Source organism: Pezoporus occidentalis, unplaced genomic scaffold, assembly GCF_034315485.1.
Source record: "Pezoporus occidentalis ecotype Australia unplaced genomic scaffold, CSIRO_AGI_Poc_V1 ctg42, whole genome shotgun sequence".
NCBI lineage: Eukaryota > Metazoa > Chordata > Aves > Psittaciformes > Psittacidae > Pezoporus > Pezoporus occidentalis.
The window spans coordinates 4,358,594-4,384,991 of record NW_026915747.1 but is presented as its reverse complement, the minus strand read 5'-3'; the positions used below and the strand labels follow the sequence as shown (position 1 = coordinate 4,384,991).

Below are 26,398 nucleotides of genomic sequence, written 5' to 3'. Positions count from 1 at the left end.
TCTTTCATACATGTGTTTACTTGTTTTTTAGTTAAAGCTATGAAAAAGGTCATTTTTGTACTGCTTCCAACTTGCAGGAGCTAGTAGGTACAAGAAGTTTCACAAGATAATCCCAGCAGGATTTCCAACCCAATTTCTAAACAGTATTTTATTTAAAGATTTTCCATTTTACATAGCAAGGCTAAAAGTATAAAAGATAGTTGCAATTAACTTTCTATTATATCTATAGATATATTTTTCCCCCATTATGTGGGTTTATTATATCATTCTTAGCTGGGAAAAAAAATAAAACATCCCTCTCCCTGTATATTTAGAAATATATTCAATTTTTCAGTGATAAATTTGCTTGAAGATATTTTCTATACAGCTTGTTTTACCGCTAGTTTTGCTTTATCCAAATTAAAGCAGCCCTTCAAATGCCCCAGGAACCCAAGAATTTATAAAGAGCAAGTCACTTCACTGTTTTGAAGCAATGGCTGAATGGAATGGGGTGCTGTTAGGCCACAGAGCAGCACTGGAGCTACTTACTGAAAGATTCATTGGTCAGTAACACAGCTGACCAGATTTCAGAAAGGAAAACCAGAATGAGCTTGTAGGCACATAAACTTCTGTGACTATGAGATTTTTATTAGGCATCTGAGTCGAAAACTTGCTACATATACCTTCATTTGAAAGCTGAATTATGGATTGTATTGACAAAATAAGATGCAGGAGCTGCATTTGTCTCAATCCATTTTTTTAATAAGGTCCCATGACACAGCATTTTATGTGCATCCTCTTGAATTTCCTAAGTCCATTCTTGTCACGTACAGAGAGTTTTGCAATTGTTCAAAAGAAACATGCTTGTTTTTAATGAACTGTTAAACTGCCTGTGGTCCTTTTCAGATTCAGTGTAGCTGAGCACCAGTTGTCAGTGCTTGACCATCAGGCATTAAGCAGTTGAGGGCATGACTAAACTGCAAAATGCATTATCTATTTTTACTTCTTATACAAGATCATCAGCAACTTGGATGCTGTCCTGTACATAATAGTGACATAAAGAAGCATATCTCACAGTTACATTTGTAGACTAAACACATTGTGAAAGTTTATAGCATCTTAATACTAAAGACCAATCTCTTGCAAAGGTCATCTAATACAACTGGAAGGATTTCTCTTTAACTGCACTTGTTGAAGACAACCAAGTTTTTGATACTGAACAAATCAGAGGGAAGACATCAAAAATTTTGTGACGGGAATCTGATTTCTAGAAATGCAGTAGATAAGGTTTCTTTTGTTTTGGGGGGCTTTTGGGTTGTTTTTTTTTTTTTTTTACAAAATATCTCTGTGAAACATTTGTGGTCTTTCACAAACTGCCCTCTATGATTACTGATTATTCTTTTCTAAAGTAGATGAAGATGACAGTTATTTAGCTATCTGTGCTTCACAAAATTGTTTCTGCATCTCAGTTAGAATTAATTATCACAGAAACCAGCAAGTGACAAGAAAGGTCTATTTAAAGTTCTGTAGCACACATTCCTTCTTCATACACTTGTTACCCAATTCTCTGATATTCCCCAGGATGGAGTAGGAAGCACGTAAGAGACAAATTTATTTTTTCTGGCAGCTTCTTCCTGTCTTTGGGTAAGAAGCCATCATTCATCATGGGTGCTGAAGCAAACATGTCAGACAAGGAAAACATTGGTGTTTTCCATTATGTGACAGATGCACATCTCTTCGATGTACACAATTAGGTACACCAGCTCAGTGCTCATATTGGAGCAGACATGCAACCACAAAGAAAACAATGGAGTATACAACCCTCAGGTGCACACATGAGCATCTCACTGAACTGAAAAAAAAAAAAAAAAGCTTTATATTTTATTAAATAATCCACTTATTTCTTAGAGAAGCTTGCATTCTCTCTCTTCCTGATACCTCCTAATAAACTTCTAATTAAAATCAGTGCTCAGTGTACATACATAAAATGCTAGTGGCTTAATTAATGTAAAAATAAACAGAAATGAAATTACAACCTAAAGACTGTAGGCGTATCTTGAAGCAATAAAGATGAGTCTTTAAAATTATGTATGCATTAGCTTTGCACAAAGTCCTTCACTAAGTAAGAGCACATGCTGAAGCCTGGGTACACACTAGGTCGAATAACAAAAAGTCTAAGCAGGGCCTAGAATTTCAAAAAGCAGCTGTATTCAGCACTCCACAAGATTTCGTTGAGTGGGTAGCACAGTCTGAAAGAAATTTTCCCCTTAACTTTCACACACTAAGCAGGCAGGTCACACTTACAGTTCATGAGCAGGCCTCATGAGAGGGATGACTTCTCTTGAGTCCATAGGGGTTTCAGCAAATCTTTGCAGATGCATTTCACCTCAAAACAATTTGAAATAGCTTGGGAGGCTTGCCTCCTTTTCCCATAATCATTCACTTCTGGAGCAAAACAGCTAAATAAGGGAGCAGATGACTACCCCACAAAGAATGCTATGATCCTAAATTATCAAAACAGGCCTGAAAAGCATCTAAATGAACAGAGCTCAGACTTTTTTTGCACAGGAAACTGACTTGATTGGCAACAGCAATCACTTTTGACTTCTTAGTTAATCTAATGCATGAATAATTATACCATGGTATATTTTTATTTCTAAAAAAGTCAGTGCTCAGCCTGAAAATCGATATGTTTTGATAAATGTTTTTAAAAATGCAAGCTTGGCATTTAAAGTCAGTTCAGATATTTTTCAGTTTAAGAAAGCGGGAACACTTTAAAAGTCATGAAATTAACCTCTTTCAATATCAAAACTGCTCTGCTTTTGAAATTCAGTTTAAACTTAGAGAGGTAGAAAAGGTTGAAACTGAAAAACAGTTTTCTAAATGTCCACAATATTTTAAATGACACAATCCATCTTTTGTGGCTTATTTATCAGTTAATGAAAGTATTCCTTAGCTTTCACTTGTTATTCTAGTGAGAACAGGAAAGCTTTTCCTAAGAAACAACTTTTGGAATAGGTTCCCACAATGTGACTTTTGAAAGAAAAGAGGATCTCTACATTTAACTGGTTTCTCATTAGTGGTACCTTTTGCAGTTTAACCAGCTACACTGGAGGAGTACGACCACTCCTTTGTCCTCTTGCACCAGCTCATAGAAGGCTGGGGAGGGAAAAAGAGATTTGTGGGGCTGCTGCAACAATTACTTGTTCAGCTGATGGGTGGACCCAGCAATGTCCATGACCTGCGCTGAGCTGAGTGTCTTCACCAGCTGGAGGGAAACATGCTGCTTTAGAAATAAGCAAAGACTGAGCAGCTTCCCACAGAGAGGGAAAAGGAGTAGAGGAAGATTAAGCAAAAAATTGCATTTCAGTTGTACTCCTGTTCATGTCTTTTTTTCCACTCTGCTTCTACAGCAGAATAAGAGTCACAAATCCTAGGCAATTATTCAAGTTAGAAAGAGTTTAGCTCCTGAAATATTTACTTTTGGAAAAATATAAAATGAGAAAATACAATGCAAAACTTCTCCTTTCTTAAAATACAATTTCCAGTGAGAGGCAGGGATATTTCTTCAAAACATAAAGTTTTAACTACTCGTTATTCAAACAGAAGTGTGTCTCAAGGTAGTAGCTAAATGAACTGCTAGCTGGAAAAACACCTTTCATAATGAATGTTATGTTAAATTTTATCACTGTCAACATTTCAAAAAAGCAAACACTGATTTTTAATAGTACTTTAAGTTACCCAGCTTATTTCCCCATTCTCTCTGAACAAACTTAAGCCATTAAAAAACAAACAAACAAACAAACAAAACAACAAAAAACCTCAGGACTCTAAAATCAGCTGAAAAGTGAGTAAGCACCTAACAAAAGTCTGTTTATCTTCTAATTCTTTAACCTTTATAAAAATTCATAATACCGAATTTCAAATAAGAATCTATAATGTATTAGTTTGGTTTTAAAATGCTTCTTTTAGTGTTATGCATTAACTGAGAAACCTACAAGCAACTGAGTTTATTCAGAGAACATATATATGTGTGCAATAAGATATTACATTTTTTGTCCTATTCAGACAAGCAATTTAATTGTATGAATATGTAAACTATTATGATGATATCTGTGAGGCTGTGTGGAAATGTTTTTATCTGCAGCAAAAAGTAGAAGTAGAAGCACTGAGAAAAGAATTATCTAAATTATGGAGCTACTTATTAGCATAGTAATTTGTTTTTTTCCTTCTGAAAGTTGTCAGATGAAGAATAACAAGCAATTTAGGAAAAAAAGGCAACAAGTTAATGTTATAAGCTGTGTGATTTAGTATAATTTGTCTGTTCAGTCTTGGGTTTCATAAAAGACATGCAAAAGAAGAGTTCATTAATCTTGTCTTTAGAGGTCAAAACCAGTTTATCCTTTACTACAAGCTAAGGTGAATCAATGCTGTAAGTTAAAACTCACTGTATAGTTGCTAGCCAAGTAATATTCTCTGTGTTTCAGTACTCAGAAATACATTTCTTTTGTTAAAGGTACGTGCCATAAAACTAACTGGCTAAAGCTGTTAAAACTAAAAGTACTACATATTTATATATAATGGTATTTTCCTGACTTAAGCTTACACAAACAAAAAGGTCAGAATTTAAATAAAATTAACCTAAATATCTTTTCCCGTATCAAACAGCATCATTTTTTTTGTCTTTATTTACTGTATCTATGGTATGCCATTACCTTGGTTCATCATTTCCTCTGACTTAATTCAACAGGCTATGGAAATCAAGCCTGATCCAGTTCACCAAGCCTGCTTACTTCAATTTTTAGTCAGGAATATGTTTTTCTGCCACACTCTCTCTGCCATACAATTCCTCTGCTTGAATTAGCAGGTATTTCATCAAGCTATCCAGACATGTTCTTTTATTCTGCAGGCAAGAGTGCCCTCTAAACCAAAGACAGGTCAAAAACTTTGCACATTATAAGTGGACATATGTTGACTTTTCCAATTAAATAGTGTATTTTAAAATATTTTTTAGAACACATGCTAGAAGAAAAGAGATTTTATGTAAAAACTGATGATACTAATTTCTTTTTTTTGTTTTCCAATGTCCAGATTAGCAGTTCTGAAGATTGATGCTAGTATTACTGCTCTTTCCTTCCTAACTTGTAATTTTCACTGCCAACAACTGGATAAAATCTCACACAGTCAGCATTTACCTTGGCCTTCCCATTAGAACTGGGAGAAGGAGAGTTAAATGTCGATGTGTTTTGTACTGCTAGCCATGACTGATATAGCAAAGATCCTTGCCAACTGAATAAGGAATAACATTTAATTTCTCATTAAAATATCAGGAAAAAGTTTTCTTTTGCTCTGAGACAACAATTAGTCAATTATGTTTTATATGATTCCACCATACACTTCATTAATTCCTCCTATTTTTATTCTTTTTTTTTAAGTTTGGGTTTTTTTAGGTTTTTTTTCCTTGTTTGTTTTTTTTTTTTGAAGTTGTACGTGTCAAACAGCGAGAAAAGTAATTCTTTTCATTCTGCACAGGTATTCTTCTTCATTATTTTTGACAAATGTAGGTTGATCCTCTCAGACTTAGAATGCAACCATCTCTATCAGATCTGCGGATGATAAAGATTTATAGTGCTTCATGTAACAGGCCAGAGCATCACTGAAGGGTAATAATAAACATTAGCAGAAACAGTCATTTAAAGATATATTGAGAAAATTTCAACATTATTATTCCAGCCACGCCAAAAATCACATTCAGTTTCTTGTGTTAATGTATAAGGAACCTACCTTTTGAGAGATGTATTTTACTTTCTGTAAATTCTGAGTTTGTTTGCAATTATCATTCAGAATTATTAATGTGTAAGAGTGAAAATATTGTAGTGCTTTAAGTATTGCAAGATGAGCTTTGAAAAAGGCTAGCATTTGATGTGTAAACTTATCATAACTTACCTTCTCTGCTGATTGGGCTGTACCAAAAAAGATTGGAATAAAAGCTAACCAAATTATGCAGGTTGTGTACATAGTAAATCCAATGGGTTTTGCTTCGTTGAAGGTCTCTGGAACCCCTCTTGTTTTAATTGCATAAACAGTGCATGTGACCATCAAGAGAATACTGTATCCAAGGGAACAAATGAGAGAGAGATCTGAAATGTCACATTTGAGAACTCCCCTGGCATTTTCCGGTTCAAGTGTCCTCTGCTCTCCGTAGTCTACAATGGTATGTGGTGGATCAATAGCAAACCAGATGAAGACTCCAATAAGCTGCACGGATATGAGGCTGAAAGTGATCACCAGCTGGGAAGCTGGACTAATAAATCTGGGAGCTGTGACAGATTTTTTTCCTTGTTCAAATATTCTGTGTATCCTGTTTGTTTTGGTAAGCAAGGCAGCATAGCTGAAACACATGCCAAGTCCTAAAAAGATCCTTCGAAATGAGCAGACCACTGTATCAGGAGATGCAATCATTAAAAAAGTAATAGAGTAACACAGAAAAATCCCAGTCAAGAGCACATAACTGAGCTCCCGCCCCGAGGCCCTGACGATCGGTGTGTCGTTGTACCGGACAAATGTCACAATCACGAAGGTGGTGGCAATTATACCAAGAATAGCTATGAAGACGGGCACAATGGCCCAAGGAGAATGCCACTCCAGTTTGATTATCGGGATAAGCTGGCAATCCGTACGGTTGGCATTTGGTCTCTTATTAATGGGGCATAGTTCACAGTTGAATTCATCCACTTGGTAATGGTACCCCTCACAGCGTTCACAGTGCCAGCAGCAGGGTACCCCCTTCACGGTTTTCTTTCTTTCCCCAGCTTTACAGGGCAGGCTGCAGACAGATGCTGGATGAGTGTGTTCTTTATTAGCCCACTGCATGTCTTCTACCTGTGGGTATAAAAAAATTAATGAACCTTCTATTTTTCCCCCATTTATAATATCCTAATCCTGGCCACAGGTTTGTCATAAATCACTACATGCTGACAGTACAAATACAGTTTACCATAATAAGAAACCTGTTTCTTTCCCTATTATTGACTTTATAAAAGTGTTAAATGATTGTGTCCAATAAATCATTCATGCCGGAGGCTTGATGAGTGTCATTAGTTTCTATTTACCTCTTTACTGCTGACCAAATTGACATCTGTAAAAATATTTATTGACTCTAGGCTAGTTTAAAAACAAAAAGCCCTGTACACAGTGCTTCAGAAGTTAATTGCATGCAAATATAAATACCAGTAGTTCTCAAACATTTAGTTACAAGATAAGGCTACATGAGTTTCAGAGAAGTTTCTGGTACAGTAAAAACATATATTAAAATCTCTTTGCATCAGATGTGGCAGAACAAAGAGTGCCTGAAAAGATATTCATGATGCCACCTCTTCCATAAACATGGATAGTTAATACTTTTCCACTTTCCAAGTCTTGAAATGCAAAAGTGTTCTGTTTACATTTCTAGAAGGTAAAAATTAGTATGTATTGCTTTCTGAATAATAATGGAAAAAGGCATCATAGCTTTCAATCCTCCCTATTTAAAAACAATCCTCTTGTAGTATAGAACAGATGCACACAATGCAATCTTGTTTTTGAGATACCAATTTCTCCACAGCAGTGCATTAACAAAACATAGTTTTCATCCACTTATCTATTCTCCAGATAAAATTTGAAAAGGAAACTCATGGATATAAAGCACCTTTTGCTTAAAATTATCACTCATTTTGGTTACAGCTCTCCTTAGCCCACCCTTAGTAAAATCACGTTCTGCCAGGGGTCATACTGAGGGAATCAGAGCTGTGTGTGCAGAAAAGAGCTACTTGCAGGCACCAGAATCACTCTGCATTGCTTCCATGCTTCACCTTTCACTCCTTTGTTAGGTGGTAAGCACTCAAGGACAAAGGACTTGCCTTGTTCTTGCCTGTTAAGTACTTAGCACTTTTGATTCATTTGGAAGCTTTATTCAAAACTGAAACAGCAACAAAACTTCAAGCTTCAGGAATGTTTTCGTTTCTTACTGGAGGAGGACAGAATGAGGACAGCTTATCAAGGGGGATAATTTTGGCTTTAAGAGTTTATTTTTCCAGCCATTTTCAACCGATTGAGACAAAATCACAATGTAACATTGCCAGCTTCATTTGCTTTCCTCAGAGAGCCAGAGAACCGGTTACAGCTCCATGCTACGGTGAATAAAGCAGCAGCAAGCAGTCAAGCCCTCTGTCAACCCTTCTGCACAAAAGTGTAGGACTTTGCTGTTGTTAGCCACTCAGAGGGGCAAACAAGAGACCACACAATAACAAGGAGACAAGAGACTGCACAATAACCAGGAGACAAGAAACTTGCTAATAACATCAGCTCTGTAAATTTCCAATCACTCAAGGACCTCAATGGGGTTTGGATTGGTCCTGAACCTAAAGGAATTAACCATATTTTATATCAAGGACTTCAATAATTATGCAAAATGCAGCATCTGGTAACCATCTGAAAGGAAATAATTAGCTTCCTATAAATAATAGGATAAATAGATAAATAAAATAACCCAGTTGCATTAAACAGCTTTGATAGAGCACTAGCAGAGCACGTGACACTAAGAAAATATTCACCTCTGTTACAATCTCCTGGTTTTACTGACTGTAATTCTTAAAGCCTGCATAACCCATACTGTGTCATGTGCTAGACAAGGGAGAAAACATGATGAAATCAGTGTTGTAGCAAACACATATTCTCCTTCATAGTGTTGTTAGGAGAATAAATACATTAAAACTTGTGATTTAGTCGGATACTACGATAATAGGGGCAACAGAAGGCTATGGTCATTAATCCAGATCTGTGTATAAGCTTAGGATGAGTCAAAAAGGAACAGTACTGCATATTTGCCACATTACAGAACACAGTACAGAATCACCAGGAGAGTACACAACACCTGATCCAGCATAAACTTAGAATGGCATGGACAGCAATATCTAATCTGGCAGAAAGCCTGACAAGGTAAACCTAAGGTGTCCAATTTTTTAACATATTTGAACTAGCAAAGCAAGTTTATACCAGATCAGCATTTAATGCCATGAGGCTACAGTGCTTCTTATCTGGCATTAAGAATCCTAAAGCCACATTCACTGTACCGTGAATCCACATCTTACCTAGTTGCACAGGATTCCTTTGCGTCTTTAAGAGTTTTTATGTTAATAAAAGGGAAAAAAAATGTCCTTTCATAGTACAGCTACTTATGATTTCACGTACTTTTGTCTTGATGGTGCTTTAATTGACTAAAAACATGCTTAAAAACCCTTCCTGGTTGGCAGTACATTGGAGTCCCTCAGGTTATGCATTACTGTGGCAACAACTGATAATAAATTCCTCTTTCTGAAAGTCACTGGTAAAGATTCATATTATGTTTTTCACTCTAGTATATCTGACACATAAAGTACACAAGGTATAATTTCCAGCATAACAATGCAGTGTTCTGAATGTTGTAAAACTTGTAGGATAAACAAGCTCGAGTCTTCTGTTTGGGTTTATTTTTTTGGTGTTGTTTTTCTATTTGTTTGTTTGGTTGGCTTTTTTCTTAATTATGAGTATAAGCACTGTTTGCAATGGAACGATTCAAGCAAGAATCGGCTCAAAGCATTAAAAAAAATATATATAAATCAATGTAGAGAATAACCAGAACAAATGGCTAGTATGGATGCATTTTACAAGGTATGAAAATTATGTTTTACAATCTGTCTTATCTGGATTATATTTTTCTTTTAGGCAAAACAGTTACATTCAGGTTGACCTACTTTTCTGAAAAAGCTCTGAACAAAAATGTTATGAATTCTTATTCATTATTATTCATTCTTATTTCATTATCTAACAAGAAAGAGAAGATATACATTCCCAAGACACATTGGCCAGTGTTTAAAATTGGAGATCCTTTTAAGATACTTGCAGATCTGAGAAAATTCTGGCACTGTAGAATTTTAACTGTGGAAGTGAGTGCAAATATAGGATTCTCTCATGAACCCAAGCATCTTGACAACTAAGATTATAGCTACATTATCAAGCAGTATGGCATAGTAAGAGCTGACCTATGGAGCAAAGGTGTGGGCACTGAGGACTTGATTTCACATTGACCAGTATTTGAAATTAAGGTCCGGGAAGGAAATTTATATTCAACTAATTTTGGTGCGGTTCAGTGTCCTGAACACTCATGAATGATTAAAGAAGATAAGATGTCCTTCTGGGAAGCATTTTGTGTTTTCATTTCAGCCAAAAGCAATCCAGTTCACATGGCCTGAGACCCACTCCACAATGAACAAGTGTGATAAAGTGGGAATAATTATCAGATTAATTTCAAAAGCAGACTCTTGTTTGAAATCAAAACGCTTACATGCGTACACCCTCAGACTGCTACTTGGACACTACTATAATAGAGGCAGGGGAAACTAGACTTCAGAGAGAGCCTTGCTTGCTTTTCTTATATCTGAACAGGTGTGCTAAAAGTTTCTATATATACAGCAATTAAGGACTGAAAAGTCATGCTACTTCTGGTCAACCTGTTAATTCCCACCTACACCTGACCTGCAGCACTTTGCCTGTAATATATTTTTGAGCTATCATTTTGAATAATATAAATGCAATAAAGAAATCCAGTACAAGACATAATTACAACAATGGTCTTGAAGCTCTATCAGTTTTTTTCAGTCACTGAATGTACATACTAAAGGACCCAGCTTCTCAAACCATGCAGAATATTCACCTGTATCATTACTTTTCTACCCTGATGTCATAGCACTATGGACGCAACTTCTTCTTTGAGACTAATTTTAGCAATAAATGATTGTAGAAACTGTTAAGAAATAAGAAAACAAAGGAGAATCACTTGGGAACATAAGACTCAGGGATATCATATAATTTTTGGAACTGCTGAACACTTGCACTAGTCATAAACATTAAATGGACTTGCTGGATGCTCAGCTCTTTTTGAAAATCATTTTTTTTTATGTAGCAGTGGAATTTTCAAAAGTGCCAAGGGGAACTTGTTCAATCCAGCTAATTAATTTACATAGAAGCTAAGTGCCTTATCTGTTTAAGTGCTTTTGAAAGTCCCACTATGCTTTCATCTGCAGTTTTGACAATCTAAATACTTAGGAAAACCTGCCCCAAGCTGATCTAGAAGTTCAAATGTTACAAAACTAACTTAGGGGAAGCTTAACTTTAGGCACACATTTTTCAGCAATATTCTCATAGAGGAAAGAAACTGACAAAGAAGCCAAAGCCGTACAAAAGAAAGACAGGAGAGAAGGGTTTTTTTGACACTGGAAAAGAACAAAAACGTTCTGCATCTCTTCAGCCCTTACTGATCAAAATATCTGGGTCTGTAGCACTCTTTATACTGCTCAGACTGTGCAAAAGCTGGGTAAGCCTCAGACTATTAAGTAGCCTTAGGTAAAAACAGTTTCCAAAATACTTATTTTGTCTCTTTAATTTTGATGAGACACCTTCTAGCTGCTGTTCACTACAGTATGACACATGATAAAGCACAGCTCATTGTTAAATGGATCTGAATTCAACATAGAGGTCAGATGGACTGTAATAGCCTAGGTCTGTATATATTATTAACAAAAGTTTAAACATTGTATTAATTTTATTTGAGTAGCTTTTTTGAATTTGGAAAGTGTCTGGTAGATTGATGTGCTATATTATGAAGTACCTCACATTCCCCTAAGATGAGGTTCCATTTTCTACTATTCCAATACTTAACCAGAGTGAAAACATCAGAAAGAGTATGACAGCACGTCTGTAAGACACATAATAATTTTCTATGAAATAAATCATGATACAAAAAGAGAATGGCTTCATTGCTATTTAAATAGATATAAAAATTATCTCTACATGAGTTATCTGCCTGACAGAGCTTCAATTTGCTTTAATTTGCAGCACTAATATTCACAGTTCACTAAACCATTAAAATACAGACAAAATGTCATTTCATATCAAAAGCAAGTAAACACCTCTATCCTCATAAAAATTACAAATACAGTTTCCTCTAATATGTAATAATAAGGCTAAAAATTAATGATGTGAGAACTGGACTAAAACAAGATGAGATTTACATGATACAGTACAAGTAGCACATTCACATTTCTGGCACCTATGCTCTTTCAATAATCAAGCAACTCATTCATTTAGCAATGCCCTCGTCAACCACAGGAGACTGATCAAAAATGCTGTTAATAGGTCACATATTATTTCTGAACCATTATGTGTACAGAACCACTCTGTTTTCCATTCCCAATGGTCATGGAAAAGTTTGTCACTTAATTCAACAACCAAGCTGACAATACAAAGGCACTTGTACAGCCTTCAGAGAATTTATGTCAAGGACATCAGTGGATAATATTTTCATGTTTCTGATTGTGTTACATTATCACTTGGAGGAATTCTCATTTTTTAAAAATCTTATCTCAGAGCTAGATATTTATTAAAATAGTGAAAAATATATGCTTAAATATATTATTGTAATCAATGAAATGATACAATATCTGGACAGAGGAATGCAAGTAGTGCGTTTTATCAGAGTTGTGGGAGCAAGCAAATATCTGTTTTGTAGCCAGTTACTTTTGAAAGTATCAAGGTTATCAAATGTAAATTCATATGGCTTTTAATAGATGTTCAGATTCCTCGTTATAAAAATGACAAAGAACCGAAATACCACCTCCAGGTGTCACTAAGAGTTTTTCTTACTTTTTTCTGAAGTTCCTGGAAGTATTTCTCTTCTGATAAAAAGATTCTTCAGAGGAGCTTAACAAGCGAGTGAATTAAGGCAACTAAGTCTAATATTTAGCTTTTAAAATTGTCTAATGCTTCTATTTCACAGTAAAAGGTAAAAGTCTCAAAGTAAAAGACTAAACTTAAATTCTAAACTGCACAACCTTTCCTACAAAATAATATCGGCACATAAATAATATATTCTTTTTCACTCCCACAGCTCACAAACCAAAACCTCAATTGCCTGAAGGGCTATACAAATCCACAAATAAAAATAAGGTCTCAATCCTGAAAAACTCACATTCAAACTATAAGGTAAAGGAGAGCAGAATATTAGCAGAACAGAGAAAAGGACATCTTGTAAACTGTAAGGCAACACTGTTCGTCATGATAGTCAGAAGCCATAGCATACCTCCAAACATATGCTCTCTGAGGAAATTGTAGCAAAAGGACTTTTAATGAGTGAGGGAACTGAAAGAAGACAGCAGGGCAATTTTGCATCTATTTCCTGAGCTTTCCATCCAAGTATAAGTAGCAGCAAGACAGACAGCACAAAAGCAGTCACTTCATCACTGACCTCCCAAGGAATAACAGAAAACAGTTGGAATATCCTGTGATCCTGAGCTTCTCAGCTTCTAAACAGTGTTTCAGCAAAGAGAAGCACTTGAAATTTTAAGAAAAGTTGCCCTCACCTCAGCAGCCTTGTGCCTTAATTGACTCTGACAGAAGAACAGACAAACTCAGCTGAAATGTAAGAATCAAGTTTATTTCCCTATCTCAAGAAAAGAGGCACTATACATAAACCACTCCTGACATATTTGTCCAGCCCGTTTTGAGGGAAAAAAGCTGTTTAAATGTGAAGTACATTCTACCCTGAAGCACTGCAAAATCCTAACGGAGACATATGTTTTGACATTACTTTAAGATGGTTTTCCACTATAATAGTTTGTGTCATCTTTGCCAGCTCCTGTTAGTGAACAGTTAGGTCTTCCCCACAATACTAATTTTGAATTTCCAGCACTATGTAAGCACTGGCCCTTTAAATACAGTTCCAGTCAGGTAACAAAATCATATCTAAAAGGTATGAAGGTCTGAGCTCATTCAGAACTGGCAGAAAACAGACTGTTCTATACTGAGATTTTCAGCAGCAGGGGAAGAGCTCTCTCTGCCAGGTCTATGCTGCTGCTGTGAATGAAGACTGAATAATTCAATTGAAAATTCTTTGGAGAAGCTTAGTGATCTGGCAGGCACAAAAAAAAAGCATGAGGAAGTTTAAACTTCAGAAAATACCACACAGCAAAGATAGAAATAAAACCAAAACCCAACAAAATAAAAAATTAAAAAAATATCCTTGTTACTAAGGAAAGATGAACACATTCAAACCAAGAGTATTTTCAAAAGCCAGGGGTTTTTGTATGGACTAAACATACTGACATTTATTCCACAATACTTAAAGGACTGACTGAAAAGACAGAAAGCTCTTGAGACTTTATGGGGAAGTATGGAGGACTTGCAAATGGAAAACCTAGTGCTTATGCTCAAAAAATGGGGGAAAAGGTGGAAAGAAGACAAAAGGGAATTACCAATCATTCAGTTTAACTTGAATTCCCAGAAAAAATCCTGAAAGAAATAAACAAACATATTTCACAAACACATTTCACAAACACAGTGAAAACAAAAAGACATATAACAGCCAAAAGAAATCTGTCAGCAACTACCTGTCACATTTCCTTCAGTGAGAGGGTAACAGTCATTGTGGATGAGAGGCAAGCAGCTAGGTGTTATTTATCTTAACATTAAAAAGAATTTTGACACCATCTCAATTACACTTCCAGTCATAAGCAACCTATTGAAACATATCTACACCCTAAGGGCCAGGTGCAAATTATATCAGCAAGCTATGGGAAGATAAAATTTGTTATTGATTCACTGCCAGAATTGAAGGGATGGTACGGGGCGGGGCCTGGAAAGATCTATTCTGAGTCTGCTATTATTCAATGCTTGTAATAACCACTCAGTGCAGTTTGGATGATAAAATAACGTATATGGTGATCAAATTTGGGCAACAACACTAGAAAAGCCTGAAGCTATGCTGAAGGTCAGGATACTTATTTCAAAGGATACTGCAGTGTCTGAAAAATAGAAAAAGAACATGCAGTTTAATAGGGACAACAAACAGGTAGCACACTATGGGTCAGGAAGGATAGAGAGATAGCAGCTCTTCAGAAAACAGAGATGTCAGGGCTCTGGTGGATTATAATACATTGAAACAATGTCATACTGTTACAAAAAGGGAAAATGCCATCCTGAGAAGTGCAGATGGATGGAATAACCTTTCACCTCTGCCCTGCACTCTTAAATAGATGAAATTGTGTTTCTCCTGTACTCTCTGCACTAGTGAGACTTCAGCCAGAGCACTTTGTGAAGGCTGGATCATTGCTTCAATTTGAATGAAAATCAAATTGGGAGTCCAGGGGAAATAAGCAAAGATCAGTCTCTAGAAAACACGATCTATGTGACTAAATTGAAAAAAAAAAATCACGTTGCATAGCCTGAAAAAATAACATAGACTAGGGGATAAAAAAACAGTTTTCAAATATATGAAAAGGATGAGAATGTGCTGAATGTATGCTGGATAAAGTAAGAACTAACAGGCTTAAATTACAGCACATGAATATAGAAAATGCTAGCTAGATAGTTTCTTGAGAGACCTTTACCTGTCTTCTGTAGAGCTAGGGCACATTTCAGGTGCTAAATATTTTAAGCACAAATAAAAAGGCTAAGAATGTAACTAGGCCAGATAAATTAAAAAAAAAAAAAAATAAAAAAATCCAGTGTATTCTCATGACAGCTAAATTCTTTAGACTGCCTTTTGTGGTTTTACAGAACATCTATTAAAAAAAAAAACAATTTTTTATATTTAAACAAATAAGCAAATAAGAAGAGCTGATGATCATACTTTTCCTACTTCTTGGCTAATTAATGATACATTTTTAAATTGTCTTATGGGTAGAGCTACTGCACTACTGCTTTGCTGGAAATGGTAGGGAAAGAAAGTTTACGTAAAAGGAATCACCACTATCATAATAGTAAACTGTTTTCCACATAGACATAAATGAACATAAATCAGTTTGGGAAGTATTAAGCAGCTCTTGCATAAAGTAATCCAATCTGAAGCCCTGCATATGAATGGAAAGCTGTCAAAATATTCATAGAAAAGCTGGTTTTGTCCAGTAATGCCACGTACAACATGAAGCAGAAGATCCTAAATAAGTAACCAAGTAACAGGAAATCTATCTTTGAGGGGTATTACTAGCAAATCAAATAAAACAAATTAATAAAAGTCAGAAAACTTAAGAAATGATGGCTGATGGAGATCTCAGGAGTACTGTTCAGGCCCCAACTCTGAATCAATTATGCAAGATCAGTCTATACAGTTTACCTGCTCCAATCAGCCCATAGCGCTAGAGATTGCCAGCCTCACAGGCAATGCTGCTAAGTGTTTCATTATTCTCATCATTAGAATCTTCCAGCATGTCTGCATTAATTCCCTCTTACTGTAATTCAAATCCACTAGTTCTCCTGATAGCCAAATTAACTATACCTAACAGTTTGCTCTTTTCCTGAATAATCATTTCTGTATTGAAAGAGATTAACATAACTCCCTCCAGTTCAGTCTCCTCCAGACTAAACAATCCTAGTTTGCTTAACCTTTCCTTACAGGCATTCTTTTAGATGGCTGGTCATTATCATTGCTTGCAGCTGGACTCTCTCCAGCTACTCTACTTTTCCAAGTGAAGTCGCAGTTCTGCTAACAATGTCATAGCACTGGGGAAGAGAACAGATGGATTACATCACAAGTCTAGGAGTTCCTTGCTGCAATGGCCTCTGGGGGTGTAAATCTCAGTTAACCATTACAAAGCCATTGCTTAGCTTTATGTCTATGCTTTCCATAAAGGGGATTTCACTTCAGTTCATGGTTTTACTGCAAACATTATTTCAATAATACCTGTTTGGTCCAGGTACTGTGACAGTAGTATTATTCCCTCACATACTATTGTCCCACTCAACATTAAATCTGCTACTGCAAGCTGAAGTTACAATTAGATTACCTATGCATTCTTCATTCTCTGCCTTAAGCTGTACTATCAATCAGAATATCAACACTAATACCAGTGATACCAGTTTGGAAATGTGGAAAATAATTCCCTCCCTGTCTTTAAATATTTTTTTTTTAAAGTGTCTGGGAATTTATCATGATGAAAAGTCCTGGAAAAAGATTAGGTCATTATCCTAAAGAATTAATATTACTGCAACAAGAAGAGAAATTGCAACAAAGCAAAGAGAAAAAAAAAGCAAAACTATACAGTAATGTTCTACTGATTGTTATTCTCTTTCACCATCTCATAGCCACTGAATGCCTCTTTCGTTCCCCATGTAATGATTTTTAATTTAGTAGTAGACTTCCATTATGTAACACAAATGAACAATAATTAAAGTTATCTAATCTAACATTTTTGCTTTTAAGCATGAAAATTCTGCTTCTAAGTTTAAGGGGCAGCTCTACCTTCAAATTATAATACATGTACAAATTTTTGTGGGGGAGACAAGATAGATGGAAGAGACTGGGGAAGAAACGTGCTGGTACTTTATGTTTCACACTGGTTCCTCACAAAGGAATTCATTGTAGATTGGCTGCCAGCCATGTATAATCCAGACTACCTGCTATGCCCTGTAGGTGTTTGTGTATGCTAAAAATCGCAATATTATCTGGTGCCAGGGGAGCTAACCCTGCTACAAAATCCCATATATGAATGCAGAACTCCTCAGGAATACCTATAAAAAGTACTGATTTTTCATATTTTTATCACTGCACATTTGATTTTATTGTGAAGGAGAAAAGAATATTTTAAACCCCATATGATTCCTTTGTCATGCATGGCAAATCCTCCTTTGTGGGTTTTTGGGAAAAAAAAAAAAGCCAAAACCAAAAAACCCAGCCCCAAGAGTACTCCATAATGTTGGCTATGGCTATTTAAAGCACAGTTCATTCCAATCATAACACTTCTTACAAAGGGTGATCACAAAAAATCCTATAAAATATCTAATATTCACCAAGAATCCTGTGAAAAAAAAATCACAGCCAGCTTTCAACCACTTTGCTGTATTTCAGAATCGTAACTTTCACTCACCCTGATAAGGTGGGAAAATAATTCACTATTCAACCTAACTCTCAAGCAGAGGCTGTTTCATTGGCAATCTGGTATCACTCTAATTAAGAACAAATGGTTATCAAATTCAAGATATTTTCTTAGAATCTCTCTTTTTCTTTCATTTTCTTTTTTTTTCTAGAGATTGAAGATGTCTGTTTCATTGAGAAAAAAATTACTATTAGGACCAACAAAGTAAAAAGCTTCACAAGCAAGAAAAGTTGTCATTCTTCATGGGTTCTTCTAATGTCTTTGGCTCTTGAATCCAAATTCTGTTTTGACTTTTTAGTTATGTCTGAAATATCATCTGTTCTACTACAGGCACATCTCAAAATCATTTAATGTTTTTTTCAACATCTATATTCATCTTATTTCCCCCATCCCAAAATATTTTTTTTTTAAATGAGTAACACAATCCATAACCATTAAAAATCCTAAAATCGCAACTTTATTCCACATTTCACATATTATTTAGCTTGTATACAGTTGCTATCCACTGTAACTTACTGTTGACTTTTTTATCTGGCATTGGTCTTTAGTGACTACAACTCTCATATTGACCTCAGACTCTGACAATAAAAAAGAATAAATCCTGAGTCACACTTATTGACCAGTGCTGAAATCAGGACTAGCTTTGTAAAATCTGAGTAGTCTTCTAAAAGATGTAACGGTCTCTTTCTATGTTCAGCCCTGTGTAGAATAAAACAGCAGTATAACTTTAGTAGAAGAATAGAACAGCCTAAAACACTTTTGCTTGTCTCATTGAGTTTTGTTTTTAACCCAGCATCAACAATTTTCAGTCATATAACAGGGATGGAATGTAAGTTTGAATTCTATTGCCCTGTTACACATGGGCAGAAGCACACCCTGCAGGTAGTATGATTGCCATATTTTGTTTATATATAGAATCATATACAACCCTAAGTGCTCCTGTTGTGTATTTCACTGTAGTGTGTTCTTTTGTTAAACACAGATCTTGGATTCAGCAATTTAAAAACATCTATCAATTATATAATAGTTACCACAGGAAAAAAAAAAGGCTCCCTGGCTTCTTTAATGAAACATAGTGGCCTACAGCAAAGCTTGAAACTTATTTGCTGCAGTCAGAGAAAACATCAGAAGCTTCTTGAATTATTTTATTTTGCCAGGTCACAAGAAAGGGAACTAAATCATTTTGAATTTGTTACTTCCAAAAAGAATTGACTAATGTTAGTTTCCTTCATAGTTTCCTTCAGGATTTTCCTTGATAATTTACAAGAGTCCTAGAGAAGAAGAAAAATCATATACTGATTCAAACCTTTTTGTGAAATGGCTGCCTGAAGGGAAGATCATTGTCAATGTGGGGTTCCCAATTTTTACCAGTTCACCAAACACTGTGCTTAAGGCTGATGATGATTATGGCTGTCTGTCTGATGGTTCTCACATCAGTGTAATTTTAATTTATGGTTTTCTTACTCATAAATCAAGACCATTACAGAAAAATGGATGCCCCTGAGTGATTCATAATCTTAGTGCATACAATCCATAAATCTAAAAGCTTATACGTCCTATTATTTCTAAGATAATGTTAAAAATCTGTCATTGTAAATCTTCCCTTGCCTTTCAACAGAACTCTGATGTTCTGATGATCCCCTCCCAAAAAACAAAACAAAACAAAAACCCAACAAAAAAAAAACCACAAGTGAATTCTGTCTTAAAAATGTCACTGTTTTCACTTGAAATTTGCAGTGTTTTGATATGTTGGTATTCTTTTCTTTAAGGAATTATATCACAAAAATGGATATTCACTCAAGCTTTTTAACTGCATCAGCCAAATACATAATTCTGAAAGCACCAATAATTGTGTTTGCCTGAAGTCCCATGAATCAAAATTACTTACCTGGAAGAATATGGATTTGGATCTACATATTTTTTCAGATCAGGTTTTTCAAACACAGATTTTGGTAGACCAAAACAATGTATAAGCTTGAAATGAAATCAGAGAATGTTTTAAATAATATTAAAAAAGATTTTTTTTTTAAGTCAAAATATTAGATTTTAATATTTTTAAACATTTCAACTTTTTGTTTACCAACTGGCATTTAGGTTTCAAAACAGAACATTTTTAAGGAGGAGAAAAAAGTCTGTCAGAAATGAACCAGAACAAACTGAATGTGTTCCTAAGAAAAGGAAACTGAGAACCTTATTATTAAAACTTTAGGGCTGGGATTATTTCCATTTACTGAGATTGACAAAAAACATCAGTCAACATCTCAACCTAGTCCTTATTCCAACATTTGCAATACAGAACACAGTTTTTAAGAGGGAATTCATTATTAATCATAAAAAGAAGTTGATTTCATATCATAAGTGCCAGAAAAAGCAAGCTTGTTTTCAACAGCTTTCCTCTTACAGAGATTATATGGTTGAGAGCTCAAATTTGCTAAACCCACACATTTGTTGGGAACTTTTACATGTGGCCTGGTATGCAATATGAATAAAACATAACTTTTCCAGGAACAGCAACCTTTTACTTGACTTTTATCCATTATGAAAACCAGATTTATTTATTATTTTTTTTAAGAAAGGACTTTAGCTATCAGATTTTCCTGAAAAATAAGTTATCTTCTTCTACTGATGGAGAAAAGAAAATGGGAAAAGCAAACAGAAGACCCTGACAGTTAATTTGTGGTCAATGATCAAAAGTTCTAAGACATTTTTTCCTTCAAAGTTATACTAAAAATTTTTAGTATCTTGTTATTTCTTGTATATTAAGGCCACTTAAAGTCAGCAACCTTAGACAGTAAAAGAACTTGAAGGATTATAAATTTACATTGCCAGAATCAGTGATAATTGTATAAAAGGCAAACAGGTTCTTTGAGATTATAGTTGAATGTTTCTAAATTTCTGCTTTCGGAGCTTCTTTCAGAAGAATCTCTCAGCAACTGAGATACCTTATTCAACAGCAAGAACAAAAATTTAGATTCGTTTTTAATTTAACTTCTATACTGTGTGTCTCAGCATTGTCACACATGCATTTGTTTATAAGAATTACAAGAATAATAATGATTAATAATTATTAAGTTCTCATATTTCATAGCTATTGCTGCTTCAGATGAAATCTGAAATGTCAGTCTGCCTAAGGGAGAGTATTAATGCTCCTGAGAACTACAGGGAGGAATCAGCGTCACAGCTAGAAGGGTTTCTATAGCTGGTAAAGACTGCTGACAAAGAGCCCCTTAGGGAGCATGATCCAGCATCTTTATCTAGCCAGAGTCAGCATTTTTTTTGCTAAAGGAAAAGCCAGAACTGTACCAGGAAAGGAACAAGGCTGAAGCTTGACTCTTCAGAGTCAGTAAAAACTGAAGAATCCTGAATCCTGAGGGCCAGGCTCAGAGACAGGACCAGGGCTGGCTACCAGGCCAGGAGCCATAGCCCACACAATAGACCCACAGCCAAACCCTAAAGAGAAAAATATTAAAGAGACTCCTAAGTAAAAGGATAACACAAATGAAGGGGAAAAAATCAGAAAGAAAAAAGGAAGCCTTTTGATTCAGTTATTTAGACAAAAAAAAAAGTTCTAATCTTAGTTATATTAATTGTTCCAAAAGTTGAACTGTACTAAAAACCTGGTACTTTCATTGTTTGTTTTTCTGTCATAGAAAATAAATAGATGAATAAAAGCTATAAATTTTCTGAAGTACAATACCAGCTATATAGGTGAACACAATAATAAATACATCATAAATATAACATGGTACTGTATAATTTGAGAAAGAAATATCTGTAAAAACAGGATTAGAAGTATCTATGAAGGATATCTGTTTGACAGAGATTCATTGAAAATTAGTTACATGTGTCTTCACTATGAGGAAACTGCTAAGACAAAGAAGGATATGGTAGGAAAGTATATTGTAAAAGCATCTCCTTTATACAGCAGCAGGGCAAAAATTGCTCTGCCATCTTAATACTGCTTTGCCTTCAATAAATATAGACATTTTCACTGAAACAAATGACAACATTCACTGTGTTCCCTCTGATTCATTGGTAATCACTGGCACCACTTAATTTGCAATATGATGATTTGGAATATTGATAGTCATTAACAAAGATTACTTGGGTTTAGTACAATTTGTCTAGTAAGAGGAGGCAACAGTTTTGCCACAGCAGATGATCATGTGGCATAACTATCATTGACATGTTCTAAGTAAGTTTAGGGAATACAGAAACAGATGGAAAACAATTAAACTAGCCAGACATATTATTACTTCTTTCTTTTTGTTAACATACCAGCTTTTGCAGACACCAATGGAGACTAGCACCCAGCATCTCAAACCCTAACAAACGTCAAGAAATAAAGCCCAGTCATTCCTTAGAAATCTTTCAGGCTTTAGATAAATATGAATCAGTCAAGAAACAGGAGTGAAAGGTAAGGAGGGAAACATCTTGCTGAATGAGTCTGTTTGTACCGTGCATGGGGGAACGAAGTCCTGAGTGCCTGATTGCACCCTGGTCTGAACAGGGGATGATGGGATGAGAGTGGGGCCATGGCACAAGGCTGGGAGCAGAAACACTAACTGCAGAGCAGCGTGCCAGCCCATTCACACCTCCACGAGTCCACACACTACTCAGAGCTCTCCTGCAAACTGGACAAGCAGTTGTATCCAGCACATGATCTCATGGAATTGAAAAAAACAAGAAAACAAGAGGCAAGGAACATCCTAGCATGTCCATTAACAAGAGGTGTCCTTAGATAAATCCTTCCCTGTTAGCTTGGTGGTCAATGCGGTTAGCATGGTGGGGTTTCAGTAGTCTGAGTAACAACCAATCTAATCATATTTCAGAGAACTCCCTGGAGTACATATACATCAGGTAGAAATAATGGGACTGAGAAGCTTCAGGCTTAATGAAAATTCTAGCAGAACCCAGGGGGAGTGGGGGGAGAGGAATAAAAAAAGGCAGATTGGAGTGGAATTAAAGTTGAAACAAATTGTAAGGTAGCTTTTAGCTACTACTATATAACTGCTATGTTAGTATTAATATTTATGAAAAATGTGTTTATCGATTTTTCAGCTCACTTAATAAACACTACATTTCAGGAAACGGTAGCAATTATGAAGATCTGGAGTATATGCTATAATAGTAATAGGGGTTTAACTCTAATGTTTTCCAGAAATTAGTATTTACTATTAATTTTTAAATCTGTTTAACCATTTTTTTTTTAACTTTCAGCAGACATCAGGTTAGTGGAGGGAGATAACACTGCCATACATTCTGCTACACACAGTTTCTGTTTGGTGGTAGGGTTTTTTTCTATTGGGGCAGAAGACTTAAATAAATGAGCCCTTGCCAAGTAGTTATAGATATTAAATGGTAGATATGGTAAAGTGGTTTAACAGCTGTGGCTGAGAGAGGGAAGCTATCATATCTGTTACTGTGGGTAGCACTTAGATAATTATTGCAAAGTAGTCTCAACAGGAGAATAATTTGTAAATATTTACTACACTCTCTTAGCTACTCTTCTTCAGGAACCTCTCACGTGGAAAATCAGAGATGTTCGAAACCTGCTTTTTGTGATTTCATTAAAGTCACTACATAACCCCCCTTTGGTGAATCTAGTCATCCTTTCACACCGTTGCCCTTACTGCTGCCCTTCTCATCAGCCCTTATCAAAACAGCACTTGATATTCCACATTTGCAGTGCTACCCATATAGCTAACATGTGTCAAGTAAATCCTGTAAATATTGCACAGCTAACAAGGAAGCAGATTAACTTTATTTTGCTTTTCTCATGACCACAACTGTCCTCATATGAAGCCATCTTCTGACAGAAAGAAGTGCCTTGGACCACAACTTCTCAAGTACAGGTGCAGTTTGATGTTTAGCTGTCATACAAATATTGCGTATTATATTCTCTGAATCTTACTGGGATGGAGATTTTCAAAGGAAATATAATTCCATGCACAGGTGGGGTTAAACTACCACAAAACTTGCAGAACATATTAAGGCAGCAATCAGAAACACCTCCTAAGGATGGGTAAGTTGCTGTGTCCTTTGCTGCTTTTGCTATTAAGTAATAAGTGACTCTACTAACCCTAGTTCACTATATTTAAAAACTCCAAATTCTCCCTTTGTATTTATAATCTTTATTGCAGTAGTTCATCATCCCAGTGTTTCAACTAAATTGGAGTGGTTAGAGAGTCCAAACTTCTCTTTTACTAAAATACATTTCCATGCCTTTCTATTATTTGAAATACCTGGGAAATATATATGTACCTATCATTTTGTCTGACACCTTCTTTTAAGGGATGAGTTGCTATTTCACTGCCTAACTTAATAATCAGCCTGAGAAATATCAAATATATAATGATTCTAAAATATCATTTAAAGTAGCAGCCAAATACACAACCCAACCTACTTTGAAATAGAATTTGGTTCAGATTATTATGCTATCTTTTACCATCTTCACAAGAAGAGAATGAAAGGGTTTTATTTTGTCAGCTGACAAAGAATAAATCATCAACAATTTTAAGGTTTTTGAAATACTGTAGTACTCCAATGACTATTCTCCAATGTCAGCATCATAATCAAACCTGTAGAATCATAGAATCATTTAGGTTGGGAAAGACTTTAAGATCATGAAGTCCAACTGTTAACCCAGCACTGCCAAGCTTACCACTAAACCATGTCCCTAAGAGCCACATCTACACATCTTTTAAATACCTCCAAGGGCTGTGAAATAACCACTTCCCCAGGCAGCCTGTTTCAAAGCTTGACAACCCTCTTAGTGAAGAACTGTTATCTAATATCCAACCTAACCTCCCCTGAAGCAACCTGAGGCCATTTCCTTGTGTAATGTGGAAGAAGAGACTCACCCCCACCTGGCTACAACCTCCTTTTAGGTAGTTGTGAAGGGTGATAAGGTCTCCCCTGAGCCTTCTTTCCTCTAGAGTAAACAATTCCTGTTCCCTCAGCCGCTCCTCACACGACTTGTGCTCTAGGCCCTTTACCAGCTTCACTGCCCTTCTTTGGACATGCATCAGCACCTCAAAGACTTCCTTATACAGAAGGGCCCAAAACTGAACACACTATTTGAGGTGCAGGCTCACCAGAGCTGAATACAAAGGAACAATCACTTCCCTAGTCCTGCTGGCCACACTACCTCTGATACAGGCCAGGATGCCATTGGCCTTCTTGGCAACTTGGTCACAAGCTGGCTCATATTGAACTGGCCATCAGTCAGCAGCCCCAGGTCCTTTTCTACTGAGCAGCTTTCCAGCCACTCTTCCCCAAGCCTGTAATGTCCCATGGGGTTGTTGTGACCCAAGTGCAGGACCCAGCACTGAGCCCTATTGAACCTCATACCATTGGACACAGCCCATTGATTCCACCTGTCCAGATCCCTCTGCAGAGCCTTCCTCCCCTCCAGCAGATCAACACTCCTGCCCAACTTGGTGTCATCTGCAAATTTAGTGAGGGCGCACTCGATCCCTCATCCAGATAATTGATAAAGATATTAAACAGAACTGGCCCGAGTACTGAGCCCTGGGGAACACCACTTGTGACCAGCAGCCAACTGGATTTAACTCCATTCACCACCGTTCTTTGGGCCTGGGTATGCAGTTTTTTATCCAGCGAAGACTACAGCCATCCAAGCCATGAGCATCCAGGTTACCCAGGAGAGTGATCTGGGGAATGGTGTACTTACATTGAGATGAAGTTGGTTAGTCCATTGACCAATTACTTTGTATTCTGTACTTTTGTTGGTGATTTGATACTGAAAAATATCATAGCGTCCAGGAGCATCTCCATTTTCATTGAAGACAACAGGTGTTCCAGCACTCCCTGAAAAAATTAAAAGGCAATTAGGATAAAAACCTTTACAGCCATTTTCCAGAAAATACATTTTGCAGGAAAAAAAACCCCAACTATTAGGGACTCATCAGGGATTCTTTCCATAATGTAAGGCTAACATGGTAATAAATAAAAAAAGCCTCACAAAGAGAAAATGTGTGTTATGATTATCATTACAAAATCTACCTTACCTATGAGTTAATTAAAACAATTTTACAAAACATTCTTTTGTAATCTTTTTGCTTGTTTGTTTTTTTTGTGTGTGCATTACAGAACAGTAGGAAATTATGTGATAGAACATAAGTGGAAAAACTTCTTTTGACTTGCAGAAAGGCACAGTTTCACTTTAGAATATGAATACAGTGGAGTAGGCACAAAATAGTAATCTTGTAATGACCTCAATAAAGAATTTCCCTCTTAAGTATAAAAATACAATTAATACTATCAACTTAGGAGCCAACACTCATAGAAGACCTTAGGATGCAAATGTCTAAGTCTCATCACAGTTAATGTGATCAATTTCTAGCACTGACCACCTGTGTAACAGTGCTTTATCAAAATAAATTAAGGATAGCGGCTGTGCTTGTTACTCTCTCCTCTACACATGAGACTGTCTGACAGAGAGGGCCATTGCT

The 26,398-nt window shown here is 36.0% G+C and overlaps 1 protein-coding gene across 6 annotated transcripts in view; it reads right to left on the bottom strand.

The window, feature by feature from the left end:
* The window catches only part of LOC134171744 (metabotropic glutamate receptor 8), a 354,238-nt gene that overhangs the window by 37,209 nt on the left and 290,631 nt on the right, over positions 1–26,398 (bottom strand). For all 6 annotated transcript variants that reach the window (XM_062634258.1, XM_062634255.1, XM_062634256.1 and 3 more), the window contains 2 exons: positions 25,618–25,754; positions 5,926–6,861 (listed from right to left, as the gene is read on the bottom strand). In XM_062634258.1, the coding sequence (XP_062490242.1) occupies positions 5,926–6,861; positions 25,618–25,754 (1,073 nt within the window). The remainder of the gene's footprint in view (positions 1–5,925; positions 6,862–25,617; positions 25,755–26,398) is intronic.